This window comes from Podarcis erhardii (genome assembly GCF_964252035.2).
Source record: "Podarcis erhardii genome assembly, chromosome: 10".
Lineage (NCBI taxonomy): Eukaryota > Metazoa > Chordata > Lepidosauria > Squamata > Lacertidae > Podarcis > Podarcis erhardii.
Window position 1 is genome coordinate 4,125,005 of NC_138500.1, and position 17,089 is coordinate 4,142,093.

General features: G+C 42.8%; 1 protein-coding gene across 9 annotated transcripts in view; it reads left to right on the forward strand.

Annotated features, from left to right (window-relative positions):
• Positions 1-11,036, forward strand: part of LOC309351983 (C-type lectin-like) — a 31,713-nt gene extending 20,677 nt beyond the window's left edge. For 3 of the 9 annotated variants that reach the window (XM_081880227.1, XM_081880222.1, XM_081880221.1), the window contains exons 2-6: positions 1,406-1,463; positions 3,131-3,228; positions 4,060-4,206; positions 7,898-8,009; positions 10,813-11,036. In XM_081880227.1, coding sequence (XP_081736353.1) covers positions 1,406-1,463; positions 3,131-3,228; positions 4,060-4,206; positions 7,898-8,009; positions 10,813-10,883 — 486 coding nt within the window. In that variant the 3' untranslated portion in view covers positions 10,884-11,036. Of the gene's footprint in view, positions 1-1,400; positions 1,464-2,089; positions 2,189-2,212; positions 2,319-3,130; positions 3,229-4,059; positions 4,207-7,897; positions 8,010-10,812 lie in introns of those variants that run through there. The other 6 variants (XM_081880224.1, XM_081880223.1, XM_081880228.1 and 3 more) reach the window with 5 other exon arrangements.
• The last annotated feature ends 6,053 nt before the right edge of the window (positions 11,037-17,089 follow it).

Genomic DNA, 17,089 nt, shown 5'->3' on the forward strand with positions numbered 1-17,089 from the left:
CAGGGGTTTAGATCACAGTGCCATTGCAGAGATGAAGCCAAAAGTTGGCAAATTTCAAAGCTGGGGAGGTGTTTCAGCTGGGGAGCGGGTGCATTCAACACAGTCACAAACATTAAATCTCAAACGTTGATGTTATATTTCATGGCAAAGAAATTAAGAGTCAATAAAACACACTCTTTTCAAATGAGAAAAGGAAAATCCCAAACTGTCATTGGAAAAGCAAACTTCTCTGGACCATCAATTAGATTTTTTTAATCTAGGGGAGAGAGAGAGAGAGAGAGAGAGAGAGAGAGAGAGAGATGTACTGTATTAGGCGAATATGTTTGAAGACTTTTTTCCAGCTTTGTTTCAGCTCAGATCCAGTGCTGCATATACAGCTGAAAGGTAGATTTTCCTCCACTGGAGGTTTTTAAACAGAGATTATTATTATTATTATTATTATTATTATTATTATTATTATTATTTACAGCCCACCCATCTGGCTGGATTTCCCCAGCCACTCTGGGCAGTTTCCAACAAGATATGAAAAATACAATGAAACATCAGACATTAAAAACTTCCCTAAACAGATTGGATCTGTCAGGAAATATTTAGCTGTGGTTTCTGTTTCGCAGGGAGTTGAGCTAGCTAGATGGCCCTTGGAGTCCCGTTGCAACTCTAGAAGTCTATAATTCTTTGAATCCTATATTTCAACCACCTAAATTTCACCAGCCCTCTAGTTTAAGCTTACTACATGATCCCCACTGCCAACCCAGAGAGACATTCCTGGAATCAGGATCCCGGAGTCTCAGAAGCTAGTGGTTGGTTTTTGTTTTTGTTTTTGTTTTTTTGTTTTTTGCTAGTGATCAATCTAGTATCCAGGGAATAGGATCCCGGAAAATCCAAACGGGAAACCGGTTTAAGTAAAAATGAAAGAAAAACATTTTCAGAGGAAAAAGGGAGGTGGGGAGGAAACTAAAATATTTTGGGACAATGAGGATACCTTAAGGTCCACCTGAGCCCTGATATCCCAGCTTGAGAGAGCCAGCTTGGCAAAGTGGTTGGACTTGGACCTGTGAGACCAGGGTTTTTGAATCCCCACTCAGCCTGGAAGCTCATTGGGTGATCTCGGGCCAGTCACGCCTTCTCTGCCTAACTAACCTCTCAGGTTTGTTATGAGGGTGAAATGGGGAGATGAAGAACTATGAACAGCGTCTGGAGCTCCTCAGAGGAAAGAAAGTGGCATATAAAGCCAAAAAACAAAGAGGAATAAACTTGGCTACAACAGAGTCATGTCAACTCCCAGGAAAACAAGTATTTTCTTATAGGGTGGGGAACTGGATACAAGATAGGAAACTTAGTCTACTGGAGAGCGAATGTCTCTATGTATTCCTTTATCTTCTTCTTCTTCTCTCTGCAAGTACAGATGGGGCCAGTCGCTTCCTTCCTTTCTGAACTCCTGGTCATCACCTTTCTTCTGCAAGGTACATCCAAGCTGGACTCCTCAATTTCTCTTTCAGATGAGGCAAGCCAAGATGAAACAGGATGGCTTGGCACTCAGGTGCAGCGGGGGTTCCTTCCTGCTGGTATGCAGTGGTGGAGCCATCACTTAGTGGTGGAGCATAGACTATGCATGGTAAAGGTCCTACGCTGGACCCACAATATCTCCAGTTAAAATGAGGATCAGGTGGCAGGTAATAGTAAAAACACTTCTCTCCCAGACACACCACAGACACAAGGTCTTCCCGTAACAAAGAAGTCCTTCTGGCTTTGTTTTCCCCAAATCACTTTTCTCATGGAGTAACAGGCTATCAATGACTATCCAGGACCAGTAGAACATGTCCTGAGTACAATCTACTGGGGATCAAGCATGACAGAGTCCAATTGTCCTCATGCCCTTGAATGTGCATCTACCACATCCTTCAGGTGCTTCTTGACTCCTCTTCCCAAATTAGTCTTTGCCTGTATCTATAGCCGCTGCATTATAGTCATCACACCCTGTGTGATGTCACACAAAGAACTCCGCACACAGCGTTGAGCAAATCTGTATCTGAATTCTGACCTACTCTTCCCCACAAGAAGTTATATTTTATATACATGGCATGTCCACACTGGAGGAAAATGTGGAGGTCTCACCATTGATGTAGAGATGTCCACATGACGTTCTCCTCACCCCAGTGCTGTCCTGGACCTTCCCCCTTTAAATGCAGTGAGGAGAGGTCGATTCTTGGAAAATCCAGATAAGAACACCATCAACACCACCCTATGTGAAATGGAAAAGATTTGGGCCAACACTGTGGTGGGGTCCATATTTTGTTCCAATGTGGATAAGCCCATAGGTGAATTAGGTGTTACAGGATTGCAGTTTAAGGGGGTAAACCTATTGAATGCAGCTTGTATAGGATTGCATTTTCTGCTTTGCAATTAATTGTTCACTCAAGCAAGCAATTCAAGACAAATAACTCAGTATAAATGTTTAAATATAGCCATCTTCAAATATCTAAAGGACTGACACAAGGAAGAGGGAGCACACTTGTCTTCTGCCATTCCAGAGGGTGGGACTCAAACCAATGACAGGAGATTCCAACTAAACATCAGGGTTAACTTTCTGACAGCAAGAGCTGTTTGAGTAGGGTTGCCATATTTCAAACAGTGAAAATCCAGACAGAAAGTTGTTGAGCTGTTGTTGTTGCTGTTTGCCCCAAGTTGCTGAGCTTATTTTGCAAAATCACATAGATAATTTACATTTTTGAGCTATTTTTATGGAAAGCTGATGAAAACGACACTGCCAACATGGGTTGCCAAACGTCCAAATTCCCCCCCGAAATTTTGACAATTTTTGCCCGGACTCTGCTACCAACTGCAGTGTTCCAGATATGTCCAGGAAATTCAGGTTGTATGACAACTCTGCATTCGACAGAGGAATGGATTCCCTCAGAAGCTGGTGGACTTTCCTTCATTGGAAGAGTTTGGTTGATGTTCTTCAGTTGTGATTCCTGCTTTGCAAAGTGTTGGACTATTGGGCCCCTTCCAATTCTACAGTTCTATGATCCTATGATTCTAAGTGTAATTGAAATTTGTTGATTGTATTTAAATTACAGTTAAGGGCATGACTTTGCTAACCCCCTCACCAAGATTTTTTCTCCTCTAGGAGGCACAGAAGCAAGTCCCTGCCCAGAGAAATGGATGTTCTATGGTGGAGGTTGCTATGCATTATTTGAGAATCCCCTATCTTGGAATGATGCAGAGGTAAGAAGCTATTCTTGGAATATTGCAGTCTGTTCAACTACTAAAAAAATTCTCAAAGTACAGTGGTGCCCCGCAAGACGAACGCCTCGCAAGACGGAAAACCCGCTAGATGAAAGGGTTTTCCGTTTTGGAGGTGCTTCGCAAAACGAATTTCCCTATGGGCTTGCTTCACAAGACGAAAATGTCTTTCGAGTTCCTGCGGGGTTTTTCCCCCTCCCCCCCCCTTTTCCTAAGCTGCTAAGCTGCTTAACAGCTGATCGCTAAAAGCCGCTAAACCGCTAATAGCGCTAATCCGCTAAACTGTCAATGGGCTTGCTTCACAAGACGAAAAAACAGCTATACGAAGAGCCTCACGGAATGGATTAATTTCGTCTTGCGAGGCACCACTGTATTTTCCTAATAATCTTCTCAAGGAGTAATCATGACCCAATGCACTCAAAATTATAAAAGGAAGGTACGCATTTATGTGTCGTACACAGCGTGGTGGTGGGAAGAGAAGGTCTATTTAAAAACTCAAACCACTAACTGGCAAAATGATCTCTTGTTCTTTCTATCTGATTTGTTATCAAATAAAATTCAGTGCTGATTCCATAGAGGCATAAGAGTCTATATCACACAAAGTAGACGTAAGTAAAGATGCCATTTCTAATTTTGCAATCTTTATGCTCAAGAATGTTTGAGCTCACCTGGAGCCCCAATCCTAACCCTAGATACTTTGTGGGGCTGATCCTGCCAACCCAAGCTGGCCACTGAAATTCATCCCCCTGGGGTGGGATGGAGTCAAAGAGGGCACCCTCTAGGGTGAAAACCTTAACTCTTTGTCTCTCTCAGGCAGATTGCCAAACACAGAAGCAAGGAGCACATCTGGCTTCCATCCTTGATGACCACGAGATGAAGACAATAGCAGCCTATATTCGTTTCAATCAAAAAAAAAATTCTGCGGTCTGGATTGGGCTGTTTGCCCACAAGGCGAGTCAGGTGTGTACAGGAAGCTTCTAGTTTTGTTTTGTTTTGTTTCTTCTTCCTCTCCATATTCTGTGCCCGAGGAAACTGCAGACTGAAAGCTTAGGAAGATGCCGTTGAACCAAGAAAGTGTGCCCTATGTTAGAAGAAGAGGCCATTGTGCCAGAAATTTTTAAATATTTGAAAATTCACTGCCATGCAGTATGGAGAACAGTATCCCCATCACTTCTTCAACTAAATGGAGAGAAGCCTCTCTTACAGGACTAGCCCTTCCCTGAGGTGGGCTGAAGCAGTCATGGCAGAACCCCAAGAGGTGGCACTGCCGCGGTCACCCCACCGCACCCCACCTCTGTCAACAAAAGAGAAAAGGCGCTGGCAGCAGCGCTTGCTACTGGCAAGATCACGTGTGACCTTGTCAAAATCTTGCGAGAGCTTGCACTGCCACCCATGCCTGGTAAAGGAGGCTTTGGCAGCAATGAGGAGGGGCAGCACATTCCCATTTCTCCTCAGGCGGTGGAACAGGACGTGTCATTCCCTGCTCTTTGCTGCTTGGGATAGGATTGAATTCCACAGAGGGAAGGAGAAGGTCCAAGGACAGTGAGGGAACAAAGGCCACTCCATCCTTCCTTATTGTATTTTAATATTCTGTTGGAAGCCTCCCCGAGTGGCTGGGGAAAACCAGCCAGATGGGCAGGGTATAAATAAATTATTATTATTATTATTATTATTATTATTATTATTATATGGAGGAGAGGCAACTCTGCCATGACTGTTGAGGTGCTACAGCCTCTTAACTTCCTCCTTCCCAGTGCTCCTGTCATAAGAGCGACAGCTAAGTTCTTTTTGGATCAGAGCGTTTTCAAGAAAGACCGAATGACACAGATCTCTTCAGAATACAACCCTTTATTGATTAACTGGTAAGAGCTAATAAGGACTCATTCACGCCTCTCATTCATACTCACCAGATGGTTGGACCCACTAAGAAAGGTGATCAGCCTTTCTTAAGAGTCTGTTGGGTGGCTTTCCTTTGCAGTCGGACAGCCAATGCACTTTGCCAGGGCTTTGCAGCTTCTTAAATAGTCTCCTCTCTCATAGGTATCAATGTTCCCTTTGTTACGCTGGTCCCTCATGATGTCCTCATGAAGAGTCTCCCACGGTCTGGCTTCTGTCATGCTGTCATGCTGTCTCCATGAATAGCTTGCTTGTTTCAACATGTCTTCAGTTTGTCCTCTAATTCACCCAGACATTTGGTACATCCTGCTTTTGCTGCAGTCCATTAACTCATCCATCCAGTTTTGCCCATTCCATTAACTGGCTCAATAGTTCTTTATCTTTGACTCAATAACCTCTTTATCTTTTGTCTTCAGAGTCACATACCATCTGGTTCTGCTCAAACTTCAGACATATCTCCATTCATACCATTTGGCATACTAGATATATCTTCAGTTATACCATAAGGTCATTTTCTGGCCTCACACTCCATCTTGTTGAATAGGGGAGAATTGAAAGGTCAAGAAATTGGCAGCTCTTCCCCAGCTCAGAATTTAATCCAAGCCATAGAAGAATTTTAGGGACCTTAAATAGACTGTAGTCCTCCACTGGGCTGGTTTGTTGTGTTGGCTTTTTGGAAGGTGCAGCACAATTCCTCTGCATCATCTTTTAATAGCCTATTGTTTCCTTTGTTTTTCTTATTTTCTGATGGTAACAGCTGTTTGACAGTAGAATGGACTTAGATTCATAAAGGCCATAGAATCATAGAACTGTAGAGAGGGAAGGGACCAGAAAGGCCACCTCATCCAAACCCCTGCAATGAAGAAATCTTCATTGAACCCACAACCCTGAGATTTGTCATGAAATTCTACTCATAGTGATCCAGAGCAGATTCCAGCAGATAGTTAGCAGAGTAAAAATTTAAACACGTTGCAGGATTCCCAAAAATAGACCCGAGGCAATTAATATTTCACACAGCAGAGCTTTACTGCTACTGAAGGCAAATGAGCATAATGGTCACAAATCCAATACAATCAGGATTGGAACAGTCCATAAGAAATCCAGTTGCAGCAGACTTAAATTTACAATCACATGTTGTTGTTGTTTAGTCATTTAGTCGTGTCCAACTCTTCATGACCCCCTGGACCAGAGCACGCCAGGCACTCCTGTCTTCCACTGCCTCCTGCAGTTTGGTCAGACTCATGTTGGTCTCTTTGAGAACACTGTCCCACCATCTCGTCCTCTGTCATCCCCTTCTCCTTGTGCCCTCCATCTTTCCCAACATCAGGGTCTTTTCCAGGGAGTCTTCTCTTCTCACGAGGTGGCCAAAGTATTGGAGTCTCAGCTTCAGGATCTGTCCTTCCAGTGAGCACTCAGGACTGATTTCCTTCAGAATGGAGAGGTTTGATCTTCCTGCAGTCCATGGGACTCTCAAGAGTCTCCTCCAGCACCAGAATTCAAAAGCATCAATTCTTTGGTGATCAGCCTTCTTTATGGTCCAGCTCTCACTTCCATATATCACTACTGGGAAAACCATAGCTTGAACTATACGGACCTTTGTTGGTAAGGTGATGTCTCTGCTTTTTAGGATGCTGTCTAGGTTTGTCATTGCAAGCAGGCGTCTTTTAATTTCATGACTGCTGTCACCATCTGCAGTGATCATGGAGCCCAAGAAAGTAAAATCTCTCACTGCCTCCATTTCTTCCCCTTCTACTTGCCAGGAGGTGATGGGCCCAGTGGCCATGATCTTCATTTTTTTGATATTGAGCTTCAGACCATATTTTGTGTTCTCCTCTTTCACCCTCTTTAAAAGGTTCTTTAATTCCTCCTCACTTTCTGCCATCAAGGTTTTATCATCTGCATATCTGAGGTTGTTGATATTACTTCCGGCAATCTTAATTTCAGCTTGGGATTCATCCAGCCAAGCCTTTCGCATGATGCATTCTGCATATAAGTTAATTAAACAGGGAGACAATATACAGCCATGTCGTACTCCTTTCCCAATTTTATATTAAAGCTGTACATTAAAGAAATATATTAAAACTTTATATTATAAATACTATTTCAAATTCCCCTATACCCCTCGTTCCCCTTCACCCATGTTTGATCTCTCTCTCTCTCTCTCTCTCTCTCTCTCTCTCTCTCTCTCTCTCTCTCCTTTTTCCATCTTGTTGTGTTGTTATAATTTAATCATTGTTCAGCTGATTCTTTTATTATTTCCTTGCTTACCCCTGTGCGTTTTACACGTTATCTATTAATATTCCAGTTTCGGAACCCTATTTTTTCATATATTCCTTCAGGGAGTGAAGGAATATATGTGAAGGCCCCTGTCTCTTTTTCTTTTTTTCTTTTTTCTAAAATAGTTTTTATTAAGTTTCTTACAAATATAATACGTACTACGACAAAGAAGAAAGAAACAAAATCACAAACTTAACAAAAAAGTAAATAGGAAAAAGAGGGGGAAAATACATGTCAACAAACACCTAAGCAATACAAATTAATTGGTTATTTAAACTTCTAACATCATAAACATGTTTTGGACTTCCTCTGATCCCTCCCCTCTGAATTTCCTTGTATTTAAATGCAGCAGTTTTCTAACATCATTATTAAAACACCGTATTCCAATTAAAATAAAATTTCTTAACTTATCTTAAGGTTCTAAATCTCAATTATTTAACTAACTCTTAATTTCCTGTCTCTTTTTCTGTCTCTACAGATCTCCAAGTGGCAGTGGGTGGACATGTCTCCACTCCCATACACTGCATGGGCACCCGGGGAGCCCAGTGGGACACGTGTCGTTGAGAAGTGTGCCGAACTGAAAACTAATGGTGAGAAAGGGGGTGTGTGTGTACCACAATATGCCTTTGGGAGTGCCAGCAGTCATCTTCTTCTATACTGTGTGCCACTTGTGGCCTGGTTGAAAGCAGTCCAAGGGTGAGTGCGTAGAGAAGAAGAACTTGTCCCTAGCCACCTCCTACCTGAGCAAACCAGCAGGTCAGTTGGCTATGTCAGCAGAAGGGAGGCTTTCACGAACCAGTGACCTGCCTATTCAGTGTGGTGTAGTGGTTAAGAGCGGTAGCCTCGTACTCTGGTGAACCGGGTTCGCGTCTCCGCTCCTCCACATGCAGCTGCTGGGTGACCTTGGGCCAGTCACACTTCTTTGAAGTCTCTCAGCCCCACTCACCTCACAGAGTGTTTGTTGTGGGGGAGGAAGGGAAAGGAAAATGTTAGCCGCTTTGAGACCCCTTAAAGGGAGTGAAAGGCGGGATATCAAATCCAAACTCCTCCTCCTCCTCCTCCTCCTCTTCTTCTTCTTCTTCTTCGAGAAAGTCTCTCGGGTCCCAATGAAGCAGGAAAGACAATTTATGTATGAAACTGTGACTGCGTGGATGAAGAGTGGCAGATTTCAGTGGATGGATTATGCCAAAATGGCAAAAATGACTGGAAGAATCAGAAATCAGGAAGACCAAAATTCTAATAAGAATGGGGGAAATTTATAATTTATCTTAATAAACCATTGTAAACAGCTAAAATCTTTAGTAGGATTGGAAGAACACTTGTAGTTTAATGGCAAATTTGGGATACAATGGAGAGGTAAAACATTTGGACTTGGATTATTATAAAAGATGCAGGAGAAAATGGTTCATAAAAGGACCCACAAAGGGGGGGGGGGAGTTCAGGAGGTTCTTTGTCTTTATGCTGTATGTTGGATATGTGATTGTAAAACTTCGATCTGAAATTAGATAGATAGATGATATAGATAGATGATTGATAGATAGATGATAGATTAGATAGATAGATAGATAGATAGATAGATAGATAGATAGATGATAGATATAGATAGATAGATGATAGATAGATAGATGATAGATAGATAGATAGATAGATAGATAGATAGATGATAGATAGATATAGATAGATGATAGATAGATGATAGATAGATAGATAGATAGATAGATGATAGATAGATAGATAGATGATAGATAGATAGATAGATAGATAGATAGATAGATAGATAGATAGATGATAGATAGATAGATATAGATAGATGATAGATTTAGATAGATGATAGATAGATAGATAGATAGATAGATAGATAGATAGATAGATAGATAGATATAGATAGAGATAGATAGATAGATAGATAGATAGATAGATAGATAGATAGATAGAAGATAGATATAGATAGATAGATGATAGATAGATAGATGATAGATAGATAGATAGATAGATAGATAGATAGATAGATAGATATAGATAGATGATAGATAGATATAGATAGATGATAGATAGATGATAGATAGATAGATAGATAGATAGATGATAGATAGATAGATAGATAGATAGATAGATAGATAGATAGATAGATATGATATAGATAGATGATGATAAATGATAGATGATAGATAGATAGATAGATAGATAGATAGATAGATAGATGATAGATAGATAGATAGATAGATAGATAGATGATATAGATAGATGATAGATTTAGATAGATAGATAGATAGATATAGATAGATAGATGATAGATAGATAGATGATAGATAGATAGATAGATAGATAGATAGATAGATAGATATAGATAGATGATAGATAGATATAGATAGATGATAGATAGATGATAGATAGATAGATAGATAGATAGATGATAGATAGATAGATAGATAGATAGATAGATATGATATAGATAGATGATGATAAATGATAGATGATAGATAGATAGATAGATAGATAGATAGATGATAGATAGATAGATAGATAGATAGATGATATAGATAGATGATAGATTTAGATAGATAGATAGATAGATGATAGATAGATAGATAGATAGATAGATAGATAGATAGATAGATATAGATAGATATTGATGATATAGATAGATAATTTAGATAGATAGATAGATAGATAGATGATAGATAGATAGATAGATAGATAGATATAGATAGATAGATAGATATTGATGATATAGATAGATAATATAGATAGATGATAGATGATAGATAGATAGAGATAGATAGATGAGAGAGAGAGAGGGGGGGGAGGGGGGAGGGGGGGAGGGAGAGAGAGTCTCTTGGAGGTGCCCCAACCTGCTTTGGTTTATCCAAGCAGCAGCAAGGAAAACACAGGCAGAATATTCTTGGGTAGTAAATGCAAAATGGTAGCTTCAACCATGTGCTCTAAGCTTGGAGCCCATGTAGGCATGTCTTTCTTGACCATGGTGCAAAGAGTGGGGGGGGGACAAGGAGTGAAGACTTCACTTACTCCCTCATCAGAGAAGAGAAGACCTAGTGAACCCAGGAGCACACCTCTATGATCTTAACCCATTCATACACAAACTAACACTCATGCACAGTTATGTTTGGCTGAAATAAATAAAACATTAACAAAAAATACAAAACCAAACTGAACCATTTCCTACATAAATCGCTGCAGTCCGGAATTGTCCTAGATTCTGTCAATTACAATGAAAACAAAAAATCGCTTGGTCAAATGTGTGGAGTGGAAACTGCCATCCAATTTAATTTATCGGGATCATTTTGCCAGGTCTGAATTAAGATTTTCTTTCAGCGGGAAGAAGCCATGAAAGGACAGGGACACCTGACACCTTTTCTCTCTTTTCCCCTCTAGATTACCTGCAGTGGAATGACCGTGACTGTGAAACTGCCCTTTCCTATCTCTGCAGATATTCCAGGTACTGAGGGCAGCCGTTTTTCGAGGCTTCAACACGCTCAATGACCTCTGAGGAATATAGAGCTGAATTCTGCCTTCCAATGCCCCTTCCCCATAGGCTGCCTGTGGGTCAGATCTTCTCTTCTCTGGCCTCTGATACTAGTAAACTTTCTCTCAAATCAGCACAAGGGCTTGGAGTTTCTCCGTCTCCTCTCCTTTCATCCATTCATAGCATCTTTGGTTTACAGATGTTCTGGCATCTCCACCTGAGTGTCGTGGAGAACTTGCTTTTCTGCCCCAAGGGGAACATTTTTAAAAAATGTTGTTGGTTGTTGGCATTCCTCTGTCTTGAGAGACAATGGATTGCGCTTCTGGGGGTCAAACTTCCTGGGTGGAAGTCTGGACACAGTGTACAGAGGATGCAAAAGTCCTGCCCCTCTTGTAAATGTCCTGTTGCCCTGTGCTTCTGCATCAGTCTGTGTCAGGGAACTGCCATCAGCTCAGAGGCGAGAGGTGGAAGGGCAGCTGGATTACAGAGAGCCTCCAAAGATCGTGGGAAGCAGCACTTCCTCAGCGGAGGATGGAGGTCCCGCCTCTAGTGGGGAAGGGCTGCAGGGCTCGGAGGATGCAAGGAAGAGCCAAGGCACCATGCCTGAGCAAAGCGGGGAGGAGGGAGGTCCCCCTTTACCCAAGCCTTCCCTGCGCAGTAGGTTTTCACGCAGAGAGGGGAGGTGTCGGCTGGGGGTCAAGAGACTACTCTGCTGGGGAAAGTTTAAGGACCGCCCACTCTCAGATTCTGCTAGTGACTGAGCAAGACATGGAATAGAGGCATTCTGCATTGTAAATGTTTTTGCACCAATAATAAAGCCTTTGAAAAGACCAGTGAGGGATCTTGCCTGTTCGCTCTCAAGCAACCACCTGATAGGCACAATAGCAATCTGAGAGTCCCTCCATATCTTCTGCAAATTGCTCTGCAGCTGGCACTCTCCATTCCTCCTCTCCACGGCCTGGGAAGGCCCATAGTTGGCCACAAAGGGGCTCATCCCTGTCGACACATGTTCAGGGTTGTTATACGCAAACTCAGCTAGCGCCAATTTCTCCACCCACCCAATCATTCTGCCTCTCACTGACGTCGCAGCGTAGGTACTGCTGCAATATGCCGTTCGCTCTCTCGGCCTGCCCGTTGGTTTCTGAGTGCCTAGCCATCGAGAAGCTCACCTCTACCTGCAGCAGGCTCATGAGTTTATGCCAGAACTGCAATCAGAGATGACCCTTAATGGAGTTCCATGCAGCCTAAAAATGTGATCCACAAACAGCTTGGCTGTCTCCTCGGCTGACACCACATGGGAGCAGGCCACAAAGTAATACATTTTGGTCAGTAGATCGACCACCACCATCACCGCTGTCTTTCCCCTTGACTTGGGCAGATCTGTCATAAAATCAATGGACACCACCTCCCAGGGCCTCTCCGGTATCGGTAAGGATTCCAGTAACCCCGCTGGTGCAGTTCTTTCCCCTTTGGCCCTCTGACACCTGTCACACCCTCAGACATATTCCCATACATATTCCCGTACATATTCCCGTACATTATGCGGGAATGTCTTTAGGTTCATTCAAACCAAAGTAATATACTAATATAAATGGATTAGTTGCAGGTTTCTTCTTCTTCGGGGAATTAATCACCTTATCTAAAAATCTAATAACTGCTTACCATCTATAAACCACCACCCCGTGTATGACACCCCCTATTTGGGGGACACAAAATTAAGAAAATGGGGGGGGGAGATTGCCCAGAGTTGTTGAGCTTTCTTGGAGGGGGGGATTGCAAAAAAACCACACACCCGCAAGACTGACGATGGCAACTGCACGCATCACCAAACCCGCCAATTGTCTGTCCGCTTGCTGCCAGCCGTCGCCCAATTGCCACTGCAACAGCCAATTGACAGCAGCCTTTGCCGCAGCCACCAATCACCTGCCCAATTGCCGCAGAAAAACTCCTGCTTGCGGCAGCAACCAATTCCCCCGTCCCGAGGGGACTTGCCACGCAACAACCAATTCCCCCGTCCCAACTCTGCACTGTCCTTTTATAAAATGACCCCCCATTTTTGACATTATTTCATAAGAAAAAACCCTCGTCTTATACACGGAAAAGTACGGAATGTCCTTTGGATCATGGAGACATTTCCTTCTAGCCAAACATTTCTGAATCATGAGCATCTGATGTGATGGATAAGGCTGACAATTTTAGGGAACATCATAACTCAACACAAATTGAACGCTGTTCTATAGCATAGCTCTCACAATGTATTCTGAGGGTCATAAGGTAATTCTGCCATCCTATATGAAAGACTCTTTCAGATCTCTGTTGGAATTTGGGGTTTTCTGTTCACTAGCTCTGAACACTGTATTGGTGAGCTTTCTTGGCGAGTAAATGTTTCTAAAAATATTTGTAGAAGAGTGTAGAGATTAAAACAAGGGTCAGCAAACTTTTTCAGCAGGAGGCCGGTCCGCTGTCCCTCAGACATTGTGGGGGTCGGACTATATTTTTAAGAAAAAAAGAAGGAATTCCTATGCCACACAAATAACCCAGAGATGCATTTTAAATAAAAGCACACATTCTACTCATGTAAAAACATGCTGATTCCCTGCCCGTCCGTGGGCCGGATTTAGAAGGTGATTGGGCCGGATCTGGCCCCCTGGCCTTACTTTGCCTACCCATGGATTAAGAAAATGGCACATTCTAGGAACATTTAGAAAGGTGAGTACAGTGGACTTCCGGAGGCGGCGCCTCCGACAATGGCGGATTCCCTCTGATTCAGAGGGAGATAGCTCCACAGAAATCGGGTCTCACCGCTGCAGCGAAGCGGGGACCCTTTTGAAAACTGCAGGTGGAAGAAGCCTGCGACCGTGGGACTCGGCGGGCACCGTTTGCGCCCCCCCATTTGGCAAAGGGACTCTACAAAGGGCTCCGGAGTGAGACGGGGGCTGGCGCGGTGCTGAGAGTCAATCGCTACTTCTGCGGAGCGAAGCTGCACAGCCGATGTCGGAGAGCGCTGTCCTTTTTCCTGTGACAATTCGGACTCTAAACAACAACCCGTGAGTAGGATAATTGAAACTTTTGGATCTAAAAAGTATTTTTGAATTTGAGCCGAGACGGGAAGGTGTAAACAGGAAGTCCGCCTCCCGTTCCTTGTATGAAGAACAAAGCAAAGATTTTACAAGCTAAAAGCTGGACAAATTGACAGCCTGGAATTTCCTTCATTTTTAACCATCAACCCCCCTAGCCAGCAGGAGGAAAGGGGGAGAAGTTTGACTTTTAATCCTGTAGAGAGTGTGCTAAGAAAGTAAGTCTCCACTGTCCCTAACCTGGGGACGGAATGACAGGAAAGAAACTGCCGGTGATGCCTACAATTTGAACATAGAAAAATTGACAGATAGAACCGGAAAAGGGGGGAAATAATTCCAGTGCTCTCCTCTGCCTGTTTGTTTTACGTTGAAAGGAAACAAAATGTCTGAAAATCGAAAGTAACTTTCTCCTTGCTGGTTACTGTTTAAAAATGGATGCTAAAAAGTAACTACACCCCCTAGAGGAAACCTGCCAGGGTGCTTGTCACAATTTACAAAGAGAACATTGTAACTGGGAGACCGTGGGACTAGCTACCTGACCTTGACAGAAATGGCTGGAAAGGAAGTCTTATCTGTCCTGGACAAAATATATGATGTGCTGCTGCAGCTGGATGAGAAAGTCTCTTTGATGAATCAAAAGATGGGCTATATAACAGCTGCAGTTAGTAAGGAGGTGCCAATGGGAAATGAAGTTACAGAAATTGTACAACAATTCACTCAGGAAGCTGGCCTAATAGAGCAAGTGCGAGGGCAGAGAAAGATGGAAGAGGTTGCGAAAGCACCTCAAAAGACAAAGAGACTTCAAGTCCTACATGATCAAAAGCTGCAACACTGGGAAATGAAATTTGGAGGACACTGGCTAAATTTTGGATTCAAGAAAATTTGGATCTCTAGTGGGGCCGTGAAACAGGTGAAAGAACATTTCTGGAATAATTGCTTTCTGGATTACAAACTAAATGATGGGGAGTGCATCACCAGGGAAGGGGACAACTGGATAAAAGGAAATGAGGAATACTACTGTACGGAACTCCCCGGAGATTGGCTCCCAAAAGAGAAAGAGAAGAAAATGCGAAAGAACCCAACAGGGAACAAGGACGTATGTAACTGCAAACAGAAACAAGAAAACCCGCAGAGGGGACTTAGAAGTGACTTGAGGGCCTCTGATATCAGAACACCGGACTGAGGAGACATAATGATATAAGGACTGACATTATCCAGAACCAGGAAAAGGGACTGTTGGACAAACTTAGAATGAGAAATGCTTTTTGTAATAAATTTATATTTATGGAATTAGTGTAATACTAATGAAACTTTAAGAGATGCTGGAAAGGAATAATTGGCTTTAGCAGAAAAGTTAAATGGCATAAATTTAATAATTTTAAAGACTAAGAGGATAAGACAAAATTAATGAGATTAATGTAAAAAATGAAGTGGGTTTGAATAATAATGGTGAATTTGCTGAATTAATTTTTTAAATGGAATACAAAGAGGGAGGTGGGAGGAAGTCAGGAAAATAAGTGAAAGAATGTCGAAAAATTTGAAAGGAGGGATTTTGTTTTTCTTTTTTCTTTTTTTTTCTTTTTTTGTTGTGTTTTTAAGTTGATTTTTTGGCTTTTGTATTTTTCTTGTGTTTATTTTCCTTTGGTGTCTTTGTAATCTTCTTTTTTGTTGAAACTTAATAAAATATTATTTTTAAAAAAATAGAAAGGTGAGTACAGTGGTACCTCAGGTTATGAATGGGATCCGTTCCGGAGGCCCTGCCGTATCCCAAAAATTCTGTAACCAGAGGATCACTTTTCCTCACATGCGCTGCGCTGCAGAGCGTTTCTGCGCATGCGCAAGTGGCAAACCCACTTCCAGGTTTGCCACAGCCGTAACCTGAAGATTCCATAACCTGGAGGTTACACAACACGAGGTATGACTATTGCTGACCCCAGAAGAAGGGTTGTTTCCTCCTAAACACTCTGGGAAGCCCAAGAAGAAACTGGGTCAACTCATGAGTGTTCACAATGAAGCCAGAGTTGAAGGAAACCTTCAAGGGCTTTGCAGCATCTATCGTTTGAAAAACTAATTTGCCGTCTAAGATGCACGACTTAGTTCAGAGCAACAAGACTCCTTCTAATCCTATACTAAAACTTCAGCCGTCGGTGCTATAGGGGCGTTGCACGATTGCTGCTCTGAACTCCTTTTGCTCCTTAAGTATCTCCAGTGATCAGCAGTTTGAGGCTACCGGGAAAGGCCGTGCGTGGGTCAGCAAAAGAGCATCTGCTTTGCGTGCTGAAGCAAAAGGTAAAAAAGCTAAGAAGAGTTTGGATTCGATATCCTGCTTTATCGCTACCCTAAAGCGTCTCAAGGACATGGGTGGCGCTGTGGGTTAAACCACAGAGCCTAGGACTTGCCGATTGGAAGGTCAGCAGTTCGAATCCCCACAACGGGGTGAGCTCCCGTTGCTCGGTCCCAACTCCTGCCAACCTAGCAGTTCGAAAGCACACCAGTGCAAGTAGATAAATAGGTACCGCTCTGGCGGGAAGGTAAACAGCATTTCCATGCGCTGCTCTTGTTCACCAGAAGCATGGAAACGCCGTTTACCTTCCCCCTGCAATGGTACCTATTTATCTACTTGCACTGGCATGCTTTAGAACTGCTAGGTTGGCAGGAGCTGGGACAGAGCAACAGGAGCTTACCCCGTCGCGGGGATTCGAACCGCCGACCTTCTGTTCGGCAAGCCCAAGAGGCTCAGTGGTTTAGGCCACAGCGCCACAGGTTCAATCCCCAACATCTTCTGATAGGGTTAGGAAAGACTCCTGCCTGAACCCCTGGAGAGATTCTGTTAGGATTGCAATAAGTCTCGAATTTCCTGGACATATCCGGAATACTACAGTCGGCAGCAGTGTCCAGGCGTAAATCAGAAAAATGTCCAGGAAAATCCGGACATATGGCAGCAGTGTCATTTTTGCCAATTTTCCATTGAAAAATAGTTCAGAAATGGCAAAGCTCAACAACTTTGCCCCCCAAAACTTAGCAACTTTGAAATATGGCAACCCTAGTCTGACTGTCCGTTTAGACCCAGTAGTGAGCTCAATGGACCAGTGATCAGAATTGAAAGAAA